Consider the following 26,507-nt stretch of genomic DNA (forward strand, 5'->3'; position numbering starts at 1 on the left):
TGGATGGATGGATGGATGGATGGATGGATGGATGGATGGATGGATGGATGGATGGATGGATGGATGGGTAGTAGCAGCACACTTTTATTATTATTTTTAAATAGTTTAAATATAAGCTTTGGAAAATGCTATAAGAGAAACTGATCTCTTTCGCTTAGTCTGCATTTAGTAAAACAAATGTTGTGGTCTAAATGTCAGTTTCTATAAATATTTGTGGGAGCTGAAATATTGCTGCAACTCTGCCATTTCCCCCCATATTCTTTGTTAACATTTAACATTTCAATAAATTATGTGGAGTGGATTCAAGCTTGGGGTCCTGTTGCCATTGCAGGTACACTTGATGGAGACATCAAGGATCTGGGAGCTGCCACAGGGCCTTCTCTGCAGCAGCTTCCAGATTGTGGAATGCTCTCTCTTGGAAGATTAGGTTGACCTCCTCTCCTCTGTCTTTCTGCCAATAGCTGTAAACAAACCCACCTTTTCAGACAGACTTTTAATACTTCTGCATGCTTGTATTTAGCTAAGTAAGTTTGATTTTAATGTTTTTAAATCATGTAATGTATTTTTTATTATTATAATACTGTAGTTAAATTGCTTTTTAATTGTAGATATCCTATAAATGACACTAAACAAATAGGCAAACAACTTTAATAACATTGCCTTTTGTATCCAGCAATCTAATAGATTTTAATGATGCACATATAAGCAGTGTATTTGCAATCAATCTCAAGGCTAGATAAGATTCATGTTACATGTATATAATCCTCCAAATAACTTGGTTCCGACCAATTTATGGCTTTAATGATAATCTGGAAATATGAGCAAAAAGTGTAGCCATTACAGAGTTGGTATTATATGGGTTAGCTGCCATAGGGTACCAGGCAGCTGAATTCTTTTCTCAGTAGGAGACAATGTCAAGAACATGAAAATGTGTTAGTTGTTGAATTTCCCCAAGACATGAATTCCTCTATGCCTGTTCCTGAATACAGTCTTAAACATCAGACAGCTGCAGAATGAAGATCCTAAAAGCAGAATCAGTGTAATCTTACAGTAATCACACTGTTACTGGGGGGGGGGGAGAACAAGCATTTTCGAGAGCACAGTACAGTACTGGTTATGTGGAAATAACTAGTGTGTGAACAATTAGAGACAAGTCTGTCTTCTTCGTTTAGAGCTGGTCAAAGGCACTCCTGGCTTTGTTACCTGTACCTCTCTAAGTGCCTTTGTAAGGCGTAGGAGCTCCATATCAACATGAATGGAAGTCACACTAGGCTAAGTACAGTATTGAGGGGGCGGGTGGGGAGATCAGCATGGAAATAAAACATTGGGGTGGCAGGTGAGCACTGAGGATCAGTGTAATTCATGGGTTTCTATCCCTGTTTAAGCTGGATACATTTACTAGTTTAATAAGGCAAAACATGTTCCCTGCCGTTGAGTGGACCTCCTCGCTTAGTATTCCTCATTTCTTTTAGACATCTAGAGACCACATCTGCTTTTTTAAAAATCCCACCAAAGTAAACTTCCTTTTCACAGTTATTTAGTGTGGTTTGGAAAAGGATCCAGTTTTCCTAAGGAAGCTGTCTCAGGTATTATGTTTGGATGGCATCATCTGAACCATGCAGAAGTTTAAATGCTCTTTAGGAATATGCTGTGTAAACAATAAAAATCAGACTCTTCCTGAAATGAATATGGGCCTTCAGTCATATTGTTTCTGTCAATCTGTCTTTCATGACCACCCATATCCCCCTCCCTCCCTCTCCCCCCCCTCTCTCTCACACACACAAACATACACAGAGAGAGGTAGCTGTTAGTGGTGGCAAATTTACATATAGATGTGTGCAGATTTCACATACTCATTTTTTCTTATTCACTCGTATGCTAGTGCAGGTAGAATTATAGGTCTATTCAGGTATTAAGCCTTGAAATATGTAGGGCTGAATGTGTGTTTCCATCCCTCACCATGATTATGACCCAACACACTTTCAAATTTAATGACTGAGTTGGACTGATACTGCCACCAAGGTGAAGTTATTTTGGCTCATGCTGGTGTGTTCTTCCCTGGATCTGTTCTTCCCTGTCTACATTCTGTCACTACTGTTTATACTAAACAAAGTGAAAATGTTCCATTAATGTTTAATTATTTTGCGCACAATACTGTTATTACCCTATTTTTCAATTATTTTATTGAGGTATTGTCTATATTTACAACAACATAATGTCTCAGTCTTGCCTACTAGATATCCTTGTTGTCTTATGTTAGATTTAAATAATGCTGATATATGTAAGGAATCTTCTGGTTAATATTATTCAAATATACATTGTATGTTTTAAGAAATCTTTCTACTTTCTACTTTGTAGAAGTTTTTATCCTTATCTTCAAAACTTGTTCTACCTGTCCTATTTAAAAAAATCATTATACATCACTGATAGTAGCAGATTGTAGCTAACTAGAGACTCTACTTTAATACTTTATTGCTTCCACTTGTCTAATTGCATGCACATTGAGTGCAACCCCAAATTGGGGGTGGATAGCTCTGTGCTCTTACCTACAACTAGACAATGGGAATTCTTTAGAACAGGAGGTTCACCTCTTGGTATAAACGTTGGTAATAGTTAAAACGATATCTGTTTCAAAAATTTCTTTGAACTCACTGAAACTTCAAATATGTTGTTTAATTTCCCCACTTTAAGTCCCTGTCTACTCTAAGCATAAAATGCAGGAAATTGAGATAACAGAAAACTAACTGTGGTCAGGACATAGCATAAATACAATTAAAATATTTCTGATGTTACGATTTTCCACAGAAACACTTTGGCCCAAAGTTCGAGTTCCATTAAAAGTTGTACGGACTGCAGAAAACAAATTAAGCAACCGTTTCTTCCCCTATGATGAGATTGAAACAGAAGCAGTGTTGGCAATTGATGATGACATAATTATGCTGACCTCAGATGAGCTCCAGTTTGGTTATGAGGTAAGATGGCTCCTGATTCATGCATGATAAAAGTTGATGGAACAAAATGTTTCTGGGCACAAATGCTTTGTTCAAATGTTCATGTTCATGTCTCCCAAGCAATGTCCTGAAACAGAATTAAACTGTAGGAACTAGCCTCTAAATGCTGTGAATCTTCAGAAAATACTGTCCTTCCTCTATGTTGCTGTATCACTATCATCTACAGTCATAAATGGAAGACTGATAAGCATAAGTCTCCCTAAACAAGGTTAGCATATGGAAATTTATGTTTTGGAGTTTGAAAGATGGAATGTTTGAGTAGAAGCATCCTAGGAAGAAAGAGTAAAATGTTTCTATATTTTTTTGATACCTCATCAACATGCAGATGAGAATTTGAACGAGAATATTTGCTGGTAGGAATAAATAAAACATTTAAAATGCCAAAGAGTCTTCTCTGGGAGCTTGTCTCCTGTAAGTTGTATTAAGGTGGGCTGCTAAGCTTAAAGGTGCCACAAACTGTTTTTTCTCTTTGTTGTACATCTTTTCACTGAAAGTTCTCAATGGACCTTAACTTAAAATAAAGACAAATCAAAAGTTCAATAACAACAGTAGGAAGAATAAAAGCATGCAATATGATACAGAATAAAAGTTCAGTAATACTCAAGAGCAGAGAATGGTGCAACAGATTACATTTGTATCTGCATCATTTGCTAAACAAAAAAAATTAATGAGAAAATAGAAAAACTTTTGTTGCTCAAAAGATAGCAAAGTAGGTGCTAAATTAGCCTTCTGGGGAAGGTGCACCACAGCTTTACTACCACCACTACAACTGCTTTTTTGTACCTTCCCTGAAACTTCTCATTTTGCCAGCTCAAGACAACTCCTCCCAGGACCATCTCCCTTCCCAGCCTGTAGAGATTTTTAAATAGCTTGCACATTGGCACTTGTTTGTTTGTCCAGAAGCTTCTCCTGGGTACCATGCTGTGTGAAACTCCTGGAAACTGGTGGTCTGTCCTAGTCCTGGGGTCAGGCCTGAGGGGTGCCACTGTAGTTATGGACATGGAAATATCATGTTTGGTAGGTTTGGATCAGAAAATGTCCAGAATCTCAATCCTGGCTGGTATTTACAAGATGGCTAGGAAGGCGGTTTTCAGTGGAAATTCAAATATGGAAAAGAGATGGTCTGGATTCTAAATTAGAGAGGTAATGAGTAATTTAAAAAGTAAAGCAAAATGAGCATACTATTACTTGTGTGGTCAAAAGTGCTGTTGTCTTCAGACATTTTTTTCCAGAGGTTAGTTTGATTCAGTTGTATTTATATGACGCAACTTTCTTAATTGACATGCTGACTTAAGAAAAATTAAATATATCTGGAGAAAAGAGATTCATAATACCAGATGTGGAAAGTCTCTCATGGGAATTAGCAGTTATGTGGAGAACCAATCTTATATTTTCTTCTTCTGAGGGAATATCCAGATGGGGAGCTGAAGTGCTGCCAGTCACAAATTGTAACAGAGAAAAAGGAGTGTGGCAGGTGGTAGAAGGGAATGAGACAGGGTGAACGTCTCGGAATGCCCCAGTTTGTACTAGTGATTCGTACATTTTTCTTCTGAGAAGCTACATAGTTCTGATGGTTTCTATCACCTTATAATTCATGTAAAGAAGTTCTGTGTTTGTATGGATAAGCAATACTTATTCTTGGGTGTTTCTCAATTAAAATATAATCTGCCAAAATTATGTTAAAAAATTGAAATATTAGAATGCTGTTAGCATTCTTAAAAAGCTTTTTGAAATGAACATAAAAATAAAGGACTGCACATCTATTCGCGAAGGCTTTCACGGCCGGGATTTAATGGTTGTTCTGGGTTTTTCGGGCTCTTTGGCCATGTTCTGAAGGTTGGAGAACATGGCCAAACCTTCAGAACACGGCCAAAGAGCCCGAAAAACCCAGAACAACAACTGCATATCTGTTGGAAGAGGAGGAGTTTAGCTTGGTACCAGAATGTGACTAATGTGGGATCAGGTGCATCTGTTTGAGAGGATATTACAACAATGGGATGCACAATTGAAAAGGCTCATTTTCGGGCAGCCACCAGACACAATTGCTTATAATCAAATATGCCTGAAAAAAGGATATAAGCTACCCATGTCAAAGCATGATCCATATCAATGTTTTATACTACAACAACCATCATCCCAGCCCATTTGCAATGCCTGAAGGAACTAACAGAAGCCGATTACCAGCATATGCAGGGACCCAGGTTGGGTAGAGCTACTATTAGCTTCCTTTGAGAGGAATCTTTGAATGAGCAAAAATATCATCATATAGGAGTAACTTTCCAACAAGACATCCTCTGGATCAGCTTCTGAGCAGTCTGTTTATGCTCCTTGTCCAAACATTTGAACAAGCTTACCTGTAGCATCTTATATGATATGAAGTCTGAGGAAACAGTTATAGTTCTCTAGTTTATTTACTTGAGTAATTTTTATCCTTTCTGTGTTTCCAAATAAGCACTCCAGGCAGCGGATAAAGAAATAAAAAGGTTTACTATATCCTACCTTTCTGCAAGAAGTGGGAAGTAACATGGTTCAGAGATTGATTTTGAAAAGGTATAAATAAAGATATATATTTAAAAAGCACATTGTCATCTCAAAACACTATGAAATATGCTATGAAGTTATACTGTACAGGTGAATTAAAACAGTTTTTAAAGCATGCTGATTAAAATAATAATTAAAAACTACAGCACGTACCCATTAAAATCCCTGTGCTGAGCAGCTATTCACTGCTGAAGAACTACAGGAAAGAGGCTGTCAGTGGCTGCTTCCAAACTGCAGAACTCACTTTCAGGAGAACCTAGGCTGGCCCTTTGCATATTGTCCTTCCTTTGGCAGGCTTCTTAGTTGCAATCAAACATTCATCTGAGGGCACTGGAGCAAGAGAAGGCACTCCCTTCAGATCTCAGAGCCCAGGTGGGGCGGGGGGGGGGCATAGAATATTTCAAGTCACCTAGACCTAAGATCTATTGGGTTTTATTCCTCATAAAGTAGTTGAATTGCACCAGGAAATAAATTGAACATCAGCAGACCTGTTGCTACAGGAAAATTCTGTATCCCTGGTACTATCCCTGTTACTACCCAGTTTCCCCCAAAATAAGACCTAACCTGAAAATAAGCCCTAGTAGGATTTTTCAGGATGCTCATAATATAAGCCCTACCCCAAAAAATAAACTCCAGTTGTGAAACCCCACCCTCTACCAGAAGATGATGACATGGCTGTATTTGAATAAATGTAGATTGTAGCACATATAAAAAAAATCCCCTGAAAATAAGCCCTAATGTGTTTTTGGAGCAAAAATATATAACACCCTGTCTTGTTTTCGGGGGGGGGGGACATGGTAGCTCTGGTTAACAGACTGTTCACAGGGGAATGCCTGGTTTGAAACAAGAGGGGAAAAATTACAAAAATTCATGAAAAGCTTCTATATGCATATGCTCCTTTAAGAACAAATCTGTTCTTACCATTGAGGATCATGTCAGTGAACCACTGCTTATGTATCACTTTAGCTGATTGTCTAATTTTAAAGCTAAAGTGGAATTGCAACTAAAATGAGTATTGTCAAATAAGTACAGTATCTCATACATGTTGATATATTAATATGGCTCAGCTTTCTCAAGGATTCGGCAACTCAATCAGGGATCTTCAGCTCCCAACCCACACTTGAACTTCTGCATTCCTGATACCTATTTTGTCTGACTTGTGTTGGCCAGATGCTTGGATCATGGAACTGCCTGAATAGCAGCTTAGATTATCTTCGTGTGACTTTGATACAACTTGGATAGAGCTTCCTCTGTTTTGGGACAGACATCTGAGACGTGCAAACTCTGTTTCTTAAAAATCATCATTATCTTTGCCGTAATTATTTCAGAGCAGTGCCATACAATTAGGATTTTAATGTACTGTACCTAATAAAACATTCCTAAATGGAGGCAAGATCCTTCTAATTTGAATGACGATTAACAATATTTTGGTTTTGTTCTCCTTTAAAAAAAAAAGAATAGCTGATTCAAATAACAGCATGGCAGCTCTTTTTTGTTTGGCAACATTTCATCTGTAAGAGAACATCAAGGAAATGTGTATAAATGCAGCTCCTACTTTCAACCCACAAATCAGCAGCTGCAGATCAATCTTCCCTGGGCCAGAGTGTCTTTGACTCACTTGACAGGCCTGAGCTGGCTACCAGATGTTTAACTTGTCCTCAGCCTGTGGTAATTTATTTATCTGTTTGTTTTTCACCAGGAAAGTATCTATTGCATTTCTGAGTGGTTTGCAAGGGTATTCTGAGGAAACGGTAGCAGCATATAATATTACCAGAAGGGTTTTGTTTTAACAGTGTATTGCTTCAGTCAGGAGAAATATTTGGAAATGTGATGTTGGAAATGTCCTTCCCCTCCTAATACTCCAGACCTTGTTTTTAAACATATGGTGGAATTCTGTAGCAGCATAGGCTTGTCTGGTTATATCGATTAGGCTCTGTTATTAAAGAAAAGACAAAAGGTGGGTGCTTTGATCTTTGTACACTTTGAGCCATAAAAATTAAAGTAACACTCAAAGTGTCAGACATTTTTACTTGTTAAAACTGAACTATTAGGGTTCCAAATGATTTATTGCATGGTGCAGAACTACTGAAGCAAGAGTACTATAGCCCCATGTGTTGTTTAATTTAAGGAGGCATAGGTGTATCTACAGCTCTGTGTGATTTGAAGTAGTAGCTTTGTGAGATGTAAGAGAACAGCTTTTCAAGCATTGTGTTGACAGAAGTACTGACAGATACTGTACTGCACTTTTAAATGGGACTACACAACATTTCTGTCCATTCCTACGTTGTTTCAGTTCCTTTTACAAGAAGGATAAAAGCAAAAGAGCAAGGAATTATAACATGTACTGAGCTGATCACAGTTTTTTAAGAATGAAGAAAAGCCAGACCAAGCGTGGACTAAGAAAGGTTTTGCAGTCTGGCTTCACATTACCTTTCTTTAATCTTTATGTGCTCTTGTTTAAACTCTGGGGTTGAAAGTGCTATCTCTGAAAGTTTTCCTGCCATTCATACTGATCCTTTATGTCAAAATTCTGATAAGAGTTCTAGTTTACAGGTTTGTATCTATTTGCTAATCACGATGTTGGAGTCACAATTCTAGTGTTCTGTGCTAAGAGAAAAGCAAACTTTCACTGTTTGTTGCTAAAAAAAGCAGCAATAAGAAAGCAATTTTAATTCCCAGGATTTATTATGTAGAAGTGGTTACAGTTTTGGCTGTGGTACAGCAATTTAACCACTGCATTATGAGTATGTCCACCTGTGGAATGCTCTGTAGACACAGATCTGCTGTTTGCAATACCACACTAAAATGTGTCTTTTTATTGTCAGAAAGAGGCAGCCTTGAATCCGCTGGATCTAAAGCTGGTGTAGTGACCCTTTGTCAATTAGAATGGTGGGATTAGCAACAAAAAAGATCAGAATGAAGAGAAACTCCCTACATACATGTCCTTTTCTGGTCAACACAAATCGCAAGAAGTGGTAGCTCATCCAATAGTTCCTGCCACCATTCCCAGCTAGGATTGTTCTCCTGAAACATGGGTTTTCTTATGCAAAAACTCTTTTATTCTTCAGCACTCTTGTACAATGGCCATACCTGCTCTGTGCCTATAGAGACTGGACTGAAAGATTTCCCTTCTTCTTGCAGGATAAGGTTTAGACTGGCACACTTTCTATGTATTCATAGAAAGTAAGCTTGACATAGGTACGATGCCAGCTGAGTATGGAAACTGTTTTAACTCTCCTGTCATCTTCTCAGCCTAGTTCTAATGGTCAACATTCAGTCACTGGATTTAAAGGTGGCCATTCTTCTGCAACATTATTAAAGTAAGCACCACATCCTGTATGAAGAACCACAGCTGTTTTCCATATTACTTCAGCCTTTCCATTGAACAGTTCTCTCCATATGAATATGTGCTTACCTGTTTATGTGGTGGGAATAAATTGCAAAGATTTGAAACTACTTGCGTCACACATTGTGGCTTAATCCTGATGCTGTTTCTATTGTGGCTTGATGACCAGGAATATCATGTTTAAATGCAGCCCCTTTTTTTCTGTTTCAGAGCAGGAACAGTTAAGGCTTCTGTTTCTGCAGAATGATTTGCGTACAGTTTATATAGTTTCTTCTTTAGAAAAGAAAAGCTGTTTATTTACCACATCTCTCAAGATCTCCTTATTCCTTCTTCATTATATAGTACATATAAGTATGTATATGCTTCAAGAGGGGTGGAAGTAAAGGACTATAATACCTCAGATAGTGTTCAGTTATAATTAACTCAACTTATTAACAGTGCTACAGGCTTGTGTGTGTTAACATAAGCTAAATTACAGTAACCTAATCAAGCTATTATCAGCCATTAAAATTTTCTAAACTAATCGTGATGAAAAATCATAGAACATATATTTTTTAACTCATGCATACTCCCTTTCTTTGTTTCATTTCCCAGACATCCATCAGTTTTAGAACCAGGGTGATTTAATGGTTTAAGTATTAATATGAAGATACTTAGAATCATAGAATCACAGAGTTAGAAGAGACCACAGGGGCCATCAAGTCCAATCCCTTGCCATGCAGGAACTCCATCAAAGCACTCCCGACAAATGGCCATCCAGCTTCTGCTTAAAAACCTTCAAAGAAGGAAACTCCACCACACTCCGAAGCAGTATATTCCACTGCTGACCAGCTCTGACTGTCAGAAAGTTCTTCCTGAGATTCAGGTGGAATCTCTTTTCCTGTACTTTGAAACCATTGCTCCTTGTCCTAGTGTCTAGAGCCATGGAAAACAAACCTGTCCCTTCCTTGACATGACATCCCTTTAAATATTTAAACATGGCTATCATGTCCCCTTTTGTAAGGCTAAACATTCCCAGCTCCCAAAGCCACTCCTCATAGGACATGACTTCCAGACCTTTGACCATTTTGATCGCCCTCCTCTGGACACGTTCCAGGTTGTCAACATCCTTCTTGAATTGAGGTGCCCAGAATTGGACACAATACTCCAGGTGAGGTCTGACCAAAAGCAGGATAGAGTGGTACTATCACTTCCTTTGATCTAGACACTATACTCCTTGCTTAATGATAGACTAGACAAATAAAGACTATACATACATAATGATAGACTAGACAAGTGATGGTGAACCTTTTTGAGCCCGAGTGCCCAAACTGCAACACAGAATCAACTTATTTATTTTAAAGTGCCAGTACTGCAATTAAAACCCAAATGCTGAGGTTTTACTTAAGAAAAAACAAAACTGCTCCTGCACTACAAGTGTTAAATGCTCCTCCCCCCCCCCAAGGCGGCATTAACAGAGAAATACTTTCTGGTCCTCCAATCCCCCTTTGGGCTAGACTGGTAATGGCTGCCATTGTACCCCTCTGCTGGACCACTGCACCAGCAGAGGGGAGTGCCAAACTCTGGGATTGGAGGACAGGTAAGTAAATATCTATGGCGACTTATGGCTCGTGTGCCCACAGAGAGGGCGTTGTGTGCCAGCTGTGGCACATGTGCCATAAGTTCACCATCACTGGACTAGACAAATAAAGAGTGGCCATGTATTATTTACTTTGTTGCTGTTTCTAACCTTTTTTCCTGTGATTTGTCAAACTTGTTTACACTGTGTACTAGTCATGTTTGGTGTGGATATATTAGTGTTTACCGTGTTTACTGTGATTTATACACCCATACATCATGATAATAACTGCTGTGTTAGACCTTGTAATTCATTATCCTGTTTCTCTTAGTGGTCAGCCAGATACCTCTCGGAGGCCCAAAAGCAAGGGCCTTCTTTTCTTCTATCGGGACAGAGGTCTTTGCTATCACTGCTACCTGATTCTTTTAACTGAAGATGCCAGGGATTAATTCTGAGACTTAATGCATGTAAAGCACCTGCTCTGTGATTGAACTGTGGTCCTTCCTCAGCAGCTGGTATTCCATGGCATGCTGCCTCTGAAACTGGATGTCCCCTGTGTGCTTATACATGCATAACTTCTCTTCATGCTTTGCAGTATTCAGTGTAATAAACAGTAGTACATACATAGCTGACATAACTTTAGGCACATCATGCCTAAAGTGTCATTGGTATAGGCTGATAGTGGTAAGGGTGAATAGGGACCTATTCACAATCCTATACTATTTGGACAATAAAGATAGTGTTATTTTTATTAGTACTTAAGTTCGTTTTCTCAGATTATTAAAACTATACATAAGATCAGATGTACGTATTTCTGTATATTGATTGAAATAATAGAAATATTACATATTGGAAAAGTTTTGGCTCACATCTTCTTTAGCTGATCTGGGGCCAGTCAAAGAATACTGTAGTCAAGTTGTTCACACTTCTTTAAAACTTCTGTTAAGTCAATCTTTGCAATAAATATACGGTTTTAATGATTAACTACCTCCTTCTGGGATCCAGGGCAAACTTTTCTGAAATACTGTTTGGTACTTTAAAAATCTTTGTTTGTATCTGTGTGTCAGTGGGCTACAGCCAGGATTGTGCTGATGTTTTCAGCAGCCTCCATGCTTCAGTTCTTCACACCTTCTGAAAACTAGCTCCAGATTTTGGAAGTGCACTGGGTGGAGGCTGTGGGGTGGAAGTGTTGCCCTTCTCCAGTTCTTCAATGCCACACTGTTCCACCTGTAGGATGTCACTGCAGGATTGCCCTTTGTCTGCCCATGCTAAGTAAAGTGACAGGTGACACAACAGTTAAAACAATATTGTCCAACTAAAAGATCTTTATTCTTTAAGAAGAACCATCTTAAGTGCAAGCTCAAGAATATTTGAGTTCTTGCACATTTGAATCTTTCCCAGTTATTTTCAGCCTCTTGAGAAATGTGTCTGCTGTAATGCAGCAGACCTTGGGGTGCATTAATGATTATTTGTCCCTGTTTCTGTCAACCTGTGTTTTGATCTGGTAGTCACTGGCAGAATAATGAAGTGATAGGAATGGCATTCTGATTGCATCCAGGTGCCAGGAACCAGGGCAAGGGAAAGAAGCTGTAGCAACCGCTCCACAAAGCACCCAGTAAAAAACATATACAATGTAACACTTGGTTAGTAAGTATGTCCCTATTTAATGACAGGCAGAGAAAGTCTGCATAGACTCTCACTTACACCCAAATGTGCTCTATAGTCTATGCCACACCTGCCAGCAACATGTTTTATGTCAGAACTACTGTATCTTGATTATATGTCATCAAGTAGAAACTGTTCATCTTATGATTAAATACTGTATTGCCCCATAAAGTCTAAACATTAAAGCAGAATTGTTTGCAATGTATTTTCATGTTAGAGAACAATGGACCACCTTTTTTTTCTTTCTTGACAGTGAACATCATATGAGTACGTATTTGTGTCTGTGCATTTTTCATGAAGATTTATTGTGTCAGATAGCTATATTACTAGAATATTTTTCACTCACTGCAGATGTGATATCTGTCACGGAATGAATGAAAAACAGTTACGTTAAGTCTGAAGCTGTTCATGAGAACATATGGTAGCTGAAAGAAAATGAAGAAGATGAAGTAGATTGTCAGGAAAGACCATTTTATGAATAAATCTTTTTGGCCAGGATCCAGTGGGGAACATTTACTGATAGAAGTGTATCTGTCCATGGTATCAAAAGAGGGCCATCTCCCCTCTCCACTACACTCTTCTGCAACCCAAAACAGGGTGGGAATCCTTCCAGAGCATGTTTATGAGTGAGGACTGTGGGAGAGGAGGGGAAAAGGACAAGAAAGGTCTGTTGCAATGGTACCGCAGTCCCAGGGTGGCACTGAACTTAGGTCACTGCTTGGATGAGGGCATGAGTACACGCCCCTTGGCTCCTTGACATGACTCAAGAAAGCAATTGGAGTGCTTAGAAGGTAGTTGCTTAGTGATCTCATACAGAGGGCGGTCTTTCTAAGGACTCCCAAAACAGCATGGGCATAAATACACAATCATATATTGCATACCAGTTAATTGTTTCACTCATTTTCTAGCAACCAGCTTGGGTTTGCCGCAAAGCCATGCTCAGTCACACTTAACCAATCTTATCTCTGTATGAGATCATGGAACATGTCTTTCAAATCAGAGTGAGACAGATTTTCAGGAAAATTGGAGTTGTACCTTTGTTGTCTGCAGCACAGAACTCTTATCCCATCTTACTGATCTATGCCATGTAATAAAATGTTTGTCTCTTAACTAAGGTGTGGTGTTCTTTCATATTTTTTTTAACATTCGCAGTCCTGTTAAACTGAATTGACCAATTTTAGAGCCAGTCTCACCATTTGTAACACTTGTATTCTGCAGGTATGGAGAGAGTTCCCTGATAGACTAGTTGGCTATCCCGGTCGCCTGCACTTGTGGGACCATGAAACAAATAAGTGGAAGTATGAATCAGAGTGGACCAATGAAGTTTCAATGGTACTTACAGGTGCAGCATTTTACCACAAGGTAAACTATATGATCTCAAGACCAAGATCTCAGCGTGTGGAAGATTTGTCTTTGCATGTTATGTGGTTAAGTAAAGAAAGTTTTGTACACTGAGGGGAAGGGGAAGGAGACAATGCAAGTGCTGTGACATAAACGGAATTCTGTTGGTGATGCACTTTCAGTAAAATACCTGAGAATAATGGCCGTAGAGCATCCTCAGGCATGGAGTGCTGTTTCCACTTTCCTTTCATTGCTTTCATGGTATCTTGGTATCTTAGTTACAGATTGATCTGTAAATTGGCTTCACAAGCTATCCTCTGAACTAATTACAGTGTGCAGCATTTATATAGTGGTATTGAGTGTTCAGTATATTCTGGAGAAGAAGTAAGAACAATGTAAGATACAGTAATGTTATGGTTTTCACAGTAGTTTCAGAAACAGGTTGTCACATGGTTTAAGGGTGGCTATGTTTGACTAATCGTTCCATAGGCTAGTAGCTTCTAGTAGCAGCTAGTGATTTCCTTGGCTCTAGACTACTGGAGCAGTTATAATGCTCAGAGTTTTCTAGTAATATTTGTAATATGTGGCATGGAGAAGATATGTGTTACCAGTGCATTTATTTCCCAGGAACCTCAAATTGTGACTTCTTGAAGAAGAGCTTTTATTTCTCCCATTTTGAAACAGCATGTGTGATAATGTATGTCTGAAGATACTGAAGAGAGCAGATAGTTTTCTAGTGAGGTGGGAATAAATGCTGAGCATGATACACTGGTTGCATGTCCAGTGATGACCTTGTGAAAAAGAGTGAGGATAGCATAAAGTGCCTAGATTGTAAATTTTACTGCAAAAGAACAGTCTGCTCTCACATACCTGCATGTGTATTACATTCAACTTCACAGGCCTCTTTCCAGGCACATCACCCTCTGCTTTCAGTTGTTTCTTGGAGTTGTAATCCAAAGACGAACACATAAAATCTCTCACTGTTGACCAGAGAGAGCTTTTTCATTGTGAACGTCAGTATGATGCTTTCTGTAGAAACATTTGCCTGGTGCTAATTTTGCCTTTTCAGTGTCAGGCTTGAGAAAAACACAAAACTGTAAGGCATTTTAACTATCAGTTGCATTTGGGTTTTATTTTATTTTTGTTTTGTTTTAATTGTTCCTTTACTGTGTTGTTTATTATTAGCATTAGTATGTATCCATTCTGCACTTCTACTGACATTCTCAGAGCAGCTAACAGCATATATAAAAAAAGCATAATTGTTACACTACGAACAAGCAATTATCTACAAACACTTACGATGTATTGGCACAGTAAGAATCATAGTAAAATCAGGCTGTAGCAAACACTGAAATTACATAACCATGCTGTTTTACTACATTGATTGTTTTAGGCTGCAGTTGTATATTAATTTATGTTGGAAGAAGCCCACCAATCCTCTGTGAGACTTAAATAGCATTGCTGTTTAAATTCTTGAAGACCACACTGCAAACAATTGTTGATACTTGGGTGTATATATTTCAAAATAAATTGTGTGTAGAGTTCCATCAATATAATAGAGTCACGCACTGGAGAAGTGCAAGCTCCCAGTGGAACTTGTCTATTACTTATTCTCATTCCACTTCTAAGTAGCTTAGGGTTTGTTTTTCTTAAGTGCCTATCTACTAATCTGTATACAGTTTCATTTTTCCCTTTCTACATTCCCTTCCATTCTGCAGTATTTTAACTACTTGTATACATACAAAATGCCTGGGGACATCAAGAACTGGGTAGATGCTCACATGAATTGTGAAGACATTGCCATGAATTTTCTAGTAGCCAATGTTACTGGGAAAGCAGTAATTAAGGTAAGATTAGATCCAGATATCTCTGAACTACGTAAAATTGCTGTGCCGTAGATTGGTAGTTCCAATACAGTTTACTACATTTCTGTGCATCTCTTTTGGGGTTATCTTACTTACCTGTAAAAAAAACCCTGACCACTTGAAATTCATGTCAATTTGGTCATGTAGAGGGTGTGTGTTCTCTTGGCTGTGATAATTCTGGCTGGACAAAATGTGTGAGAGTATGATTTTTTTTATATTGACAAAATTTAGTGGGGAAACAAACAAAAGCAAAGGGCAAAATGTTGTGGCACCTTAAAGACTATATTTCAGTCGAGTGTTCATGGATCAAAAGCCACCTCCTCAAACACACTTTTTAAAAAAATTACTGAACAAAACTAAAAAGAGGAAGATCTGACTCCTGTCCATCCCTGTCTATCTCAAGTGCAACAGCTGATTTATAGAAATGTTAATTGCAAGAATGTTATTTGTGAGATCAGTTTTTAAATGAACTTTTATCCCTGAATTAATTTCCTGACATGTTTCAGCCTACTTTTTTGGCATGGAAGTTCACTTTGTCTGCTCATTTCAAAGCGTGTCAACTCAAAATGAGATTTAGAGGCCTCCAGGCATAACTTCAATTAGCAAGGTCTGCTTTCCTGCCTGTCCATCATCATTTACCAGACCAGTGGTCATGTTTCCTAGAAAAGCCTTAGAAGATAAAGGATATGTGTTTGCTGTAAGAGTTTCTAAACTGTGCAAAGGTAATGCAGAGTAATTTGGCACCTCTATGCAGTTGGAAGAGCCTTGCAGAGTTTGCCAGTCAACTATTAAGTGAGCAAAGTGTGTCTGTTGGATTAAGGTTACGCTGAAGTATGGGAAGCTATATTTCATCACTCTTATGGCTGGAAGAACAAATGGCGTTTGTACAGAGACCTTGGCAGTGAGAAAACAGTCATTAAACAGGAATTAAGAAGCTTGTCATCACCACTACTTTCCACTTACTGAAGGCAAAACCCCTCCAAACCTTTCTCTTTTTTTGTGTTTTTGCTAATTGAGACACTGAAAGCTTTGCAGTCAGCTACACCAAATGGCACACATTTTTTGCCTCTGTCTTCTTCTATGAGGAGTTGACTCACATGACAGATGTACACACGGCCACTGTGATACATTTTTTAATAAAGGGGTTAATGACTGCCCTATTAGCGGTGCTAACAAGATGACTCCAACCCATTGGTTGAGGTATGTGGACGATGCCTGGGTGAAGATCAAGATTCAGGAAGTACAGGCCTTCATAGACCACATAAACACAGTGGACCCAAATATCAAGTTCACCAGGGAAGACACCAAAGACAACCAACTGGCTTTCCTGGACTGTGCAGTTATCATAGGAGCCAACAGCAGCTTAGGAATAGAAATCTACAGAAAGCATGCACACACTGATCAATACCTGTGATTTCACTCTCATCACCCATTACGGCACAAACTAGGGGTCATTAGGATGCTAAATCACAGAGTAAGGAACATCCCCACCTCTGCAGAAGCCAAGAAGAAGGAAGATGAACATCCGAGGACAGCCATTAAGGCCTGTGGATATCCAAAATGGGTCTTTAACAAGGCAATGTCCTGACCCAGGAGGACAGTGGAACAGTCTGAGACCCAGAGCTGATGGAAGAACGTGGTCATTCCTTACGTGGTGGGTGTGTCTGAAAAGCTCAAAAGGATTTTTGGTAAATACCACATACCCATGTACTTCACAGCGACAAACACACTAAGGCAGAGACTCATTCACTCCCAAAAATTGGCACCAAAACACAACAGGAACAATATAGTATATGCAAAGAAGAGTGTTCAGAGCTTTACATTGGAGAAACCGAACAGCCGCTAAATGGGAGAATGGCCCAGCACAGGAGGGGCGATGACTCAGGACCACAATCAGCAGTGTTCCTTCCTTTGAAGGACAAAGGCCACTCATTTGATGACCAAGATGAACTTATTTTGGAGGAGAAGATAAGTGGTTTGCAAGGGGGGTCAGGGAGATCATACATGTGCGTATAGAAAATCCCTCACTCAACAGGGGTGGAGGACTTAGATACTATTGGTTTTCTATGTATCATGCTGCCCTTTCATCCGTCCCCAGGAAGATTAAGACCACACTCACTAGAAAGACCATTGTTAACAACCTTAACCGGCCCATGATAATGGGTGGGGGAGGACTGCAGAAGTGGGATTATCCTTCACCTCCAGTCCTTTGTCCTTCTAACAAGCCTATTCAGAGGAGGGGAAAGTGAAACTAATGTGGAGGATATATCAGGGATCTCCTACCAGTTCTCTTCCGACTGAAGAAGCTACTTGGATGAGTAGCAAAATGTTTCATCCTAACAAGAAAGAAATCCAGTTGCCATGAGTCAACTTCTATATAAGCCCACCTGGATGACTAAGAATCTTCACAGATATATTAACAGTGTTGTTATCATGCTGTCTTTGCACAGGTTACACCCAGGAAGAAATTCAAATGTCCAGAATGCACAGCCATTGATGGACTATCACTAGACCAGACACACATGGTGGAAAGGTGCGTGTCTCATTTGCCCTCTTGCCATTTCCAATATGTAATCTTTAGCTTGCTTTGCATTAAGACCAAATTGCTCACTGTTTGTACTTACAAAATATTATTACACAAGTATAATCTGTCAAGATAGTCAATGTGAAGTGAACCATGTCTTCTGGAAACGTCATTCCCACGCTTAGTGGATTTTCCCCTTTTAAGTGGTGGTATTCATGCATACATGAGTACCTACACATATACAGTGGTGCCTCGCTTAACGAGCGCCTCGCTGAGCGATGAAATTGCTTAACGAGGTGCTCTGGGCCATCGCTGGAGCATTCGCTCAGAGATGGCCCCTATGGGGATTTTTCGCTTTGCGATATTCGCTAAGCGTTTCGCTTAGCGAATATCGCATAACGAAGCCAGGAGAACAGCTGATCGGCGGTTCCAAAATGGCTGCCGGAAGGTCCGCGCCGCATTTTCGCGCCCTGCCCTCGAGGGCGCGAAAATGGCGGCGCTATGGCAGAACATCGCTTAACGGTGAGTTTTAAAGCCATAGGAACGCATTGAACGAAGTTCAATGCGTTTCTATGGCTTTTTTATTCCCGTTTAGCGATGTTTTCGCATAGCGACGGTTAATCCGGAACGGATTAACCTCGCTATGCGAGGCACCACTGTATTCTGTATATGTTTAGGAATAAATTACTTTTAATAGAAAGGCATGTTATGAAAATAGATCCTATAATCATTGGTTCAAATAAATTAAAGAGATGATCTTATTGGAGTGAAAGAAATTCAGGATTAAAAGGAAAGCTCTGAAATTAAATGGAGTGCTAATTATCCAAGCCCTGATGACTGAGTTTAGTGGTACAGATTGAATTCATATTTTATTATGCAAGTTTCTGTCTAGGAATCAAATATTGGCAATAGTTATTTTGATATAATGCACACTTTTCTGCATATCCCTCTAAATGTCTCCTTTTCATGTTTTTTGATGTGGTGTTAATGCTTGTCTTCCTGCTTTCTAAAATAATATTCACTGGTGCTTAGGCCATTATGTTTAAACAGTAGCAGCTCTTGAATTTGAAGTCTGTACAATCCTGGAAGAATTAAAATATAAAGAGCATTTTAAAATAGAAATGGATAGAAAGGACAGTACCATACATGGAAGGTTGTAGGTTATTAAACATAAATTATGTACTGTGTATGTCAGAGGCCAGTAGCTTTGAGAAGAAGGATTTTTGAGTCAAAAGGAAAGATTTATCAGTGACTATTTCAAGGGCATTGGCCAGAATCCTATTAGTGTTCACATAAGGTTTATGTGACTTGCCATGGCTAATTGACAAGATGTAAAGGTGCGTCTCAGTCATGTGCCAGACTGTGCAACCAAGATGCACCCAAGTAGGATTCCAGACATCATACTATATTTGCTCTTTCCTTTTCTTCACAGATATATTAACAGCAGCAGAAAGAGAAATTTGTGTTCCCTTTGTGTACTTTCCATCTCTGAGTTTCAGTGAGAAATTAAGTATTACTGCTGGAACGGATGCTATCATAGGCTCTAGGAAAGCTTGATTTATGAGATGAGATTAAGTAAAGTATATATATAGCTTGGGTAAGAAGTTACTAAATAGGTATAAGTCTTCAAGTATTTAAGAGTCTAAACACTAAGCATGGTGATAAGCTATTTCGGGTGGCATGACAGTATATAATGTGAAATATAGGTATTAAATTAAGGAAATCTGTCAGGAAGTACTGCTTAACCATGACATCTTATGTTATAGAATAGTTTCCAAAGGGAAGTGGTGGATTATTTGAAGATTTTAAGAGTGAAGTGAACCTTATCCTATTTCTACAACAAGCTGTCCCATCACTGTGAACCTGCCAAGAGGAACAAAATGCTGCCCTCTCCTAACACAGCAACAACTACATTCTAATGGGGCTGCAACTTAGTTTTAATCATGAGGGACAGGACATGTCGAAAAAGTCTCCTGTCTTTCAGCCATAAATGAAACCTCCTTAAATTCAGGGATATGAGGATAAGGACTATTTTGTGAACGTTCTTGGTTTTCATTTACAAATTGTTACTTAGCGATCCAAACATTCTGTGGAATCCTCTTAGTTGTTGATCATTTATGTCTTATATCTGGATGTTCAAATCCTTAGGAATATACGAAATTCTAGTCCTATTACTTGAGATCCCTTGTTAGCCCCACTTTCCCAGCATGTTGGCATAAGAACAGTAGTTTTAGAGTCATCTGGTGTGTACTAAGGAGGAGGCAGATTTCTTTGAATGCATACATTCTGTCTTTGGTAGTGCTAGTAATGTCATCTTTAATCCAGATGCGCTATGCCTTAGGGATAGGAAGTGCATTTGTCTTTAATGTCCTTTTGGTTTATGGGATGGGCACATTACCATTTATATAGCTAGCTTTTATTATGCAGATATCAGCCTTTGCTAAGGAAGGGATCAAGCTTAAGTTCATCTCACAGGATATTAAAGAACTGCTGCATGTTATGATGTGTTTGTACTACAGTGGTGCCTTGTTAGACAATTACCCCGCATGACAGTTTTTTCGCTAAACATTGACTTTTTGCGATTGCTATAGCAATTCGCAAAACAGTGATTCCTAGGGGGGAATTCTGCTGGACAATGTTTGGTCCCTGCTTTGCCAACCGATTTTTGCTAGATGACGATTTTGACAACTTCCTCCGCACTCACAAAACAGGTGTTTTCAGGACCGAAGCCTCGCAAGACAGCAATTTAAACAGCTGATTAGCGGCTCGCAAAGCGGCTTTCCTATGGCCGATCTTTGCTAGACAATGACGATTCTTCCCCATTGGAACGCATTAAACAGGTTTCAATGCATTCCAATGGGGAAATGCTTTTCGCTAGACAGCTATTTCAGTGGAATGGATTATCATTGTCTAGCGAGGCACCACTGTACATGTTTTTGTGTTAATTTTGTAGGTGTGGAATTGCATGTATGTGTGTGTGTGTGTGTGTGTGTGTGTGTGTGTGTGTGTGTGTGTGTGTGTGTGCAGTTTTTTATATTTACTGAGTTAATTTTGCAAACATATATAGAGACTGATTTCTTATAACCTAGATGAGAGCTGAAAATGCCCCCCAGAATCTTAGACAATGTAACACTTGTGTCTTGCTTAGCTCTTCAGGTGATCTCCATGGTAATTTTTTTTCTCCCTCAACCCATGGTCCACTTATTCATAGCCACTATAAATTCATTACAGTGTTGCCTTGCTTAACAAGCACACCGTTTTACGATGAATCCGCATAGCGACACGTTTTTTGCGATCGCTAATGTGATCACATTGTGATGTTTTAGGTGGCAAAACATAGCATTGCGATGATCGGTAAGCATTTCGCTTACCGATCTTCGCATTGCGATGTTTAGAAAACAGCTGATCGGCGGTTCCAAAATGGCCGCCAGGTGCAGAAAATGGCCGTCCGCAGCGTTTTCGTGCCCTGCCCTTGCTTACCAAGGCGGCAAAAATGGCGGTTGGATGGGGAATCTTCGCTTACCGGTGAGTTTTCCCCCCATAGGAACGCATTAAACAGAGTTTAATGCGTTCCTATGGGGTTTTACGTTCCGTATAGCGATGTTTCCAGATAGCGACGTTAATCCTGGAACAGATTAACGTCGCTATGCGGGGCACCACTGTATTTGTTTCAGCACCCCATTCCTCACATAAGATGTCTTCCATCACAAAACATTTCAATGAAGTAGCCATGTTAATTTGTGTGAAAGTATCAAGACAAGAAATAAAAACAAAAACAAGACAAAGATGTTGTGGCACCTTAAAGACTATTATATTTCAGTGTGAGCTTTTTTTTCAGATTTCTGAAATCTCTTATTGAAATATGGCAGTTAGTCTTTAAGATTTGTGTTTTGTTTTCTATTTCTTTGTTTTTATTTTCCCTGGATATACCCCATCATGAAACTTCCTCAGCTATTTAGCGCTGATTGCTAGAGAAACCATGGACTCCTTCACCCATATAGGGGGAGTTAGGAGTGCATGAAATGTGAAGTAAAATTTGTATCTTGAAACTGTCTGAAGCATCAGTCCATGAAGGAAAGGGTGCTGATATGCTTCTTTGATAAATATTTGTTTTTTTTTTTAGTAAGTTATTAAAACACAAAATTTAGAAGGAGAGAGATGACATAGGCTCTGTTGAGTAAATTACCTGAGAGTTTTGGACCCATGTTACATTCATTTTGAAGTACATTGTGCTAAATGTAGATTTTTTTTAAAAAATAACTTTGTTTTACTCAGTTTGGACAGTGAACATAACTATTCTGTTTCAGGCTTTGGTTATTAAGAACAGTTTTATTTTTTAAACTTTCAAGTACAATCACTACTGTAGATAATGTAAAGGAAATGGTTGGTTGTTTAATGAAGAGGGAGGGAACCTTTTCTTCAGAATTTTTTTTTTCAGAATAAAAAACTCAAGGACTACTTCTGTATGCCTTTAGTTTCCTGCATGCTTATTTTTGCAAGTCTTGTGGTGAGCCAAATTTGATCTGACAGTGGCTCTTTTAAGAGATATGTTGGCAGCTAATCCACTCTAGTTTACAGCATGTACACTGCTTTAAGAATGCCTGGAATTCTGGTGGAGAGAGAAGGAGGGAAGTGTTGACCTCTGTGTGCACAGGCCAGCTGACAGCAACTCTTTTTCTTTTTCTTTGCTGTGATTAAATTCATCAATCAAAGAGCTTCACATCTTTGCTAAATCCTGCATAGTGTGAGACTCCACCTCCTGTTTCCTACATCTCACTAAGTAGGTTCTAGCTCACAAACATTTAAACCATAAGATTTTAAGGTGACACAGATCCTTTCATTTTCTTTAAAATGACTGCTCCTCTGGAATTTGCATCATATTTACTGAGCTTGTTGTGGATCAAACATTTTGAGAAAAGTTCAAATTATTATGCATTAGATAACAGTTACCTAAATATGCAGGCTGATATTTCTGTTACTGAGCAATGTCACTGTTTCTTTCCCTAGATCTGAATGCATCAACAAGTTTGCTTCTGTCTTTGGGACTATGCCTCTGAAAGTTGTTGAACACCGGGCAGATCCAGTCTTATACAAAGATGATTTCCCTGAGAAACTGAAGAGCTTTCCCAACATTGGAAGTCTGTAAAGAACAACCAGAAAGCAAATGGGACATTGAATATTAAATATATAAACCATGATTGATGCTAAGGAAAGCATCCAGCTTTGGAGAAATGTGCCAGAGTATGTTACAAAGAAAGGTTATAGAGATTAATGCTCTACTCCTGGTGTAAATCAAGCAGCTGGGTCTATAGAGCACAAGACTCTTAATGCAGAGTGAACCAACAGTGTCCGTGCAATTATCAAAATGTACATGGACTCCCTGAAATGCCAGACACATATTCTATAATGATGACATGCAGACACAGAGAAACATACACAATACAAAATAGTTGTGACATAACATTTTATGGCTATTTTAATTTGACTCTCTTATGGAACACATTGCTAGCCCCCTTGTGGACTCCATCCTATGCTGCCATGAGCTTGCCTTTCTGTTCTGTACAAGGCTAGTTTATTGGCATCCTTTGAGATTTGTGATTAGTGTTGGCTACACCACAATTAATGACTTTTGCTAAGTAAAATTAAAAGAGAAGTTGCCATGAAGTTCACTGGAATTTCCCTGTTCTTACAGGAAAAGGACATCACTTATCCACCTTAATCAGCAGGTTATTTGTGATTAGACATACTACTTGTTTTCCCTCATATTCACAGAAAAGAAAATTGCATGGCAGAACACCCACAGACCAATACACATTTTGTGTATATGTGGTGAATATTTAAATCTTGAGATCATTTTGCCTTTTCTATGATGGATCCCCCCCAGTTCAGATGTACATGGTTAGAACATCAGCACCTAAGAGTATCTGTTGCTGTCCTCATCACTAAATTGTGTGTCAGCAGCTTAGCAGCGACTGGTCTTGGTCTCTCCATCATCATCCAGCTGCAGCCTTGCTGTCTATTTTGGGGGACTGACTCTGGGGGACTCCTCTCAAGACGAGAGCCAAATGGCAAAAGAAGCAGGTGCACAGGCTGAAGCCCAAGAGGAGAAACAAGACCCAAAGGGCAAGTAGACATCATTCTCAATGCTACTGAAACAACAAAATAGAGCATAGAAAGGTAGAACTTGGGAAACTACTTCCAGATAATACCTTCTGTTTGGCACTGTTTGAAAACTCCTTGCCAAGCATCTGAAAAGCACACTTTGTACTTTGAACCTCAGTTTAGAAAATAGCACATTGAGTTTAGATTCCAAAACATTTCTGGAATGAGTTGCACTTCATAATTGCCTTGTGTACATGTACAATACATTGGTGTTAATAGAAACCAAATGTCTACATCCATATCTTCTAGAAGCTGATGAAGGCTGATATTTATAATTAATTCAGTGCCACAAGATATTTGAAATCTCTGAAGTAAATGATGGTGGAATTAGCAGAAAACTTTGAAGACCATATGCTAGGACGTTTAATGTCTTTGGGTTTCGAAATTCACAGCCTCGTCTCCCACTGTAAAAAAATTCTATGAATTGAAAACTGCATACATAAAATAATTAAACTGATCAATAGCATGAGAAGACTGAACATGCAAGATTCTGACATACTGTGATGGAATAAAATACACAGCTTTATTTAGTTTGCTTTCTTGAGCCAGGACAGTCATTGTTTAATACCAACGTCAGAAATAACAGGCATTTGTTATACAGAGTTACTTCTCTGCCATTTAAGTAGTAAATAAAGGTATTCAGTGCTAGGAAAGAGTATTTTGTGTTGCAACTCCTGGAATCCTTAGCCAGCATGGCCAGTGTGCCTTCTGACTGGAAGTCGCTGCAAGTTGTAGGAGTAGATGTTTCCCCTATGTACCAGCATTATCTTATTTTATTTAGGTTAATTATGTGAAATTAGCACTTCTTTCTGAGACCCTACCAGATTTAAAAAACACACGCACACAAAAAACAGGTTATTCAATCTACAGTATTCTGCCCAACTATTTTTTCCACTGATTTTATAAATGGTACATCCCTGGAGTCTTTCTTACCCTTTGAAATAGATAAACTGGTAAGATCACATTGACATAAGGCTGGAGGAAAGAAATTCTTCTTTCCCATTTGGAGCATCATGGTACAAAAATGTTCTTGCTGCATATTACGGACGTACTAATAGAACCTCAGCTTTAAGGAGAAATTCCAATTTAAAATGCCCAGAAAATGCTTTATAAAGTAGATTGTCTCATTCTTTAGTGAAGCTTTTAATTGACTGTTTTTCTAAACTCTCCTCAGATTACTTCCTCAGCTGCATTCTTGATTAGAAAAATGGCACTGCATGATGCAGAAAGCTCCCTAATTACATAACATCAGGTACTCTTTTATAGAGGTCTGTACTAGAAGCTCGGTTGATTTACACATATTGCACTTAATGTCTTCTGAGAAATGAGTAGGCAGAGGTTTCTTTTCAGTGCTTCAGAGTTCTTCAGCTAAGTTGCTTCTGCTATAGACCTTTTTTCCTGAGCCCATTTTCTGTGGCTGCTTCTTCAGAGTTGCATTTTTCCCCAATGTTTAGAATTACAGCAGCAGTGGAAGGATATTTTCAGAGGGGTAGGCACAGTTACTCTGGTAGAACATGTTATTTTGTTTAATTAGCTCAACAATCCAACTCTTGTGTAATTTACATGGTAGATGATCAATGCTTAACTTATAATTTCATAAACCTTTGCATTCCATTATCAGTCCTTTCTCACCTATTCCCACAACATGTCTCCCCTTGTATGCAACAGTGTTCTACAGTCTTCAACATGGGATGCCCCTTACTTTAAATCCTGGTTTTATCAGCTACCTGCCTCCAGCATTAGTTTGCATCCTTGTTAAGCCACAGATTATACCTGGTTGTTTCATCCCTTCTTTATCTTCCCTAAACGCTCTTGCTTTTCTTTTAGAGTTCTTCCTTGTTGGTTTTGCTCTGTTTTCTAATATTAACCTAAGCAACTGCTTTCAGCACTTTTTTGTGCAGTAAGTGCTGAGTAAGTTGTAGGAAAAGCAGAACAGAACAGAAGTTGTAGGAAAAGCAGTGGTGCAAGATTATAACACTTTATACAATTTTCCCATAGTTCACTTTTATGTTTGTTTCATGTTTGCCCCATTAATACTATCATCTGAATTAGCAGGGATGCACATTGTTATTGATGATATCCTACACAGTTTGGAGGTGTTTGGTGTGCAGAATAATGTGCCTTGAACTGAAGAAGTTTCTTGTGTGTTTTGTGCTTTGTTTCCAGAAGAATTATTACTCCTGGTTTGCCATTCACCTAGACTTCACCACACTGCTGTCTTTCTTAAAGGCAAAGTGTGCTTGACTGGGTGTATAATTGTTTCTACAGCCAGTAATTTATGAACTTGTGGATGATCTATCAAATTTACAGTAATTGGAATTCTAGTAAGCAAATTGAATCTGGTGATTTACCATTGTTTTATATGTAATTTTTTTTAAGTACACATATATGATATTTTAAATGTACATCAAACAAGTGCATAGGATATGGATGCAATAAACCATGTTTTCACTCTTGTCAGGGAACTTTAATTGATTGCAGTTGCTTAAACCCA

The 26,507-nt window shown here is 38.8% G+C and overlaps 1 protein-coding gene across 1 annotated transcript in view; it reads left to right on the top strand.

Moving 5' to 3' along the window:
- The window catches only part of EXT2 (exostosin glycosyltransferase 2), a 107,194-nt gene extending 80,687 nt beyond the window's left edge, over positions 1–26,507 (top strand). Inside the window, exons 10-14 of the mRNA XM_020798313.3 lie at positions 2,806–2,972; positions 13,340–13,483; positions 15,181–15,309; positions 17,778–17,860; positions 22,859–26,507. Coding sequence (XP_020653972.2) covers positions 2,806–2,972; positions 13,340–13,483; positions 15,181–15,309; positions 17,778–17,860; positions 22,859–22,997 — 662 coding nt within the window. The 3' untranslated portion in view covers positions 22,998–26,507. The remainder of the gene's footprint in view (positions 1–2,805; positions 2,973–13,339; positions 13,484–15,180; positions 15,310–17,777; positions 17,861–22,858) is intronic.

This window comes from Pogona vitticeps, chromosome 1 (genome assembly GCF_051106095.1).
Source record: "Pogona vitticeps strain Pit_001003342236 chromosome 1, PviZW2.1, whole genome shotgun sequence".
In the NCBI taxonomy this organism is placed as follows: Eukaryota; Metazoa; Chordata; class Lepidosauria; order Squamata; family Agamidae; genus Pogona; species Pogona vitticeps.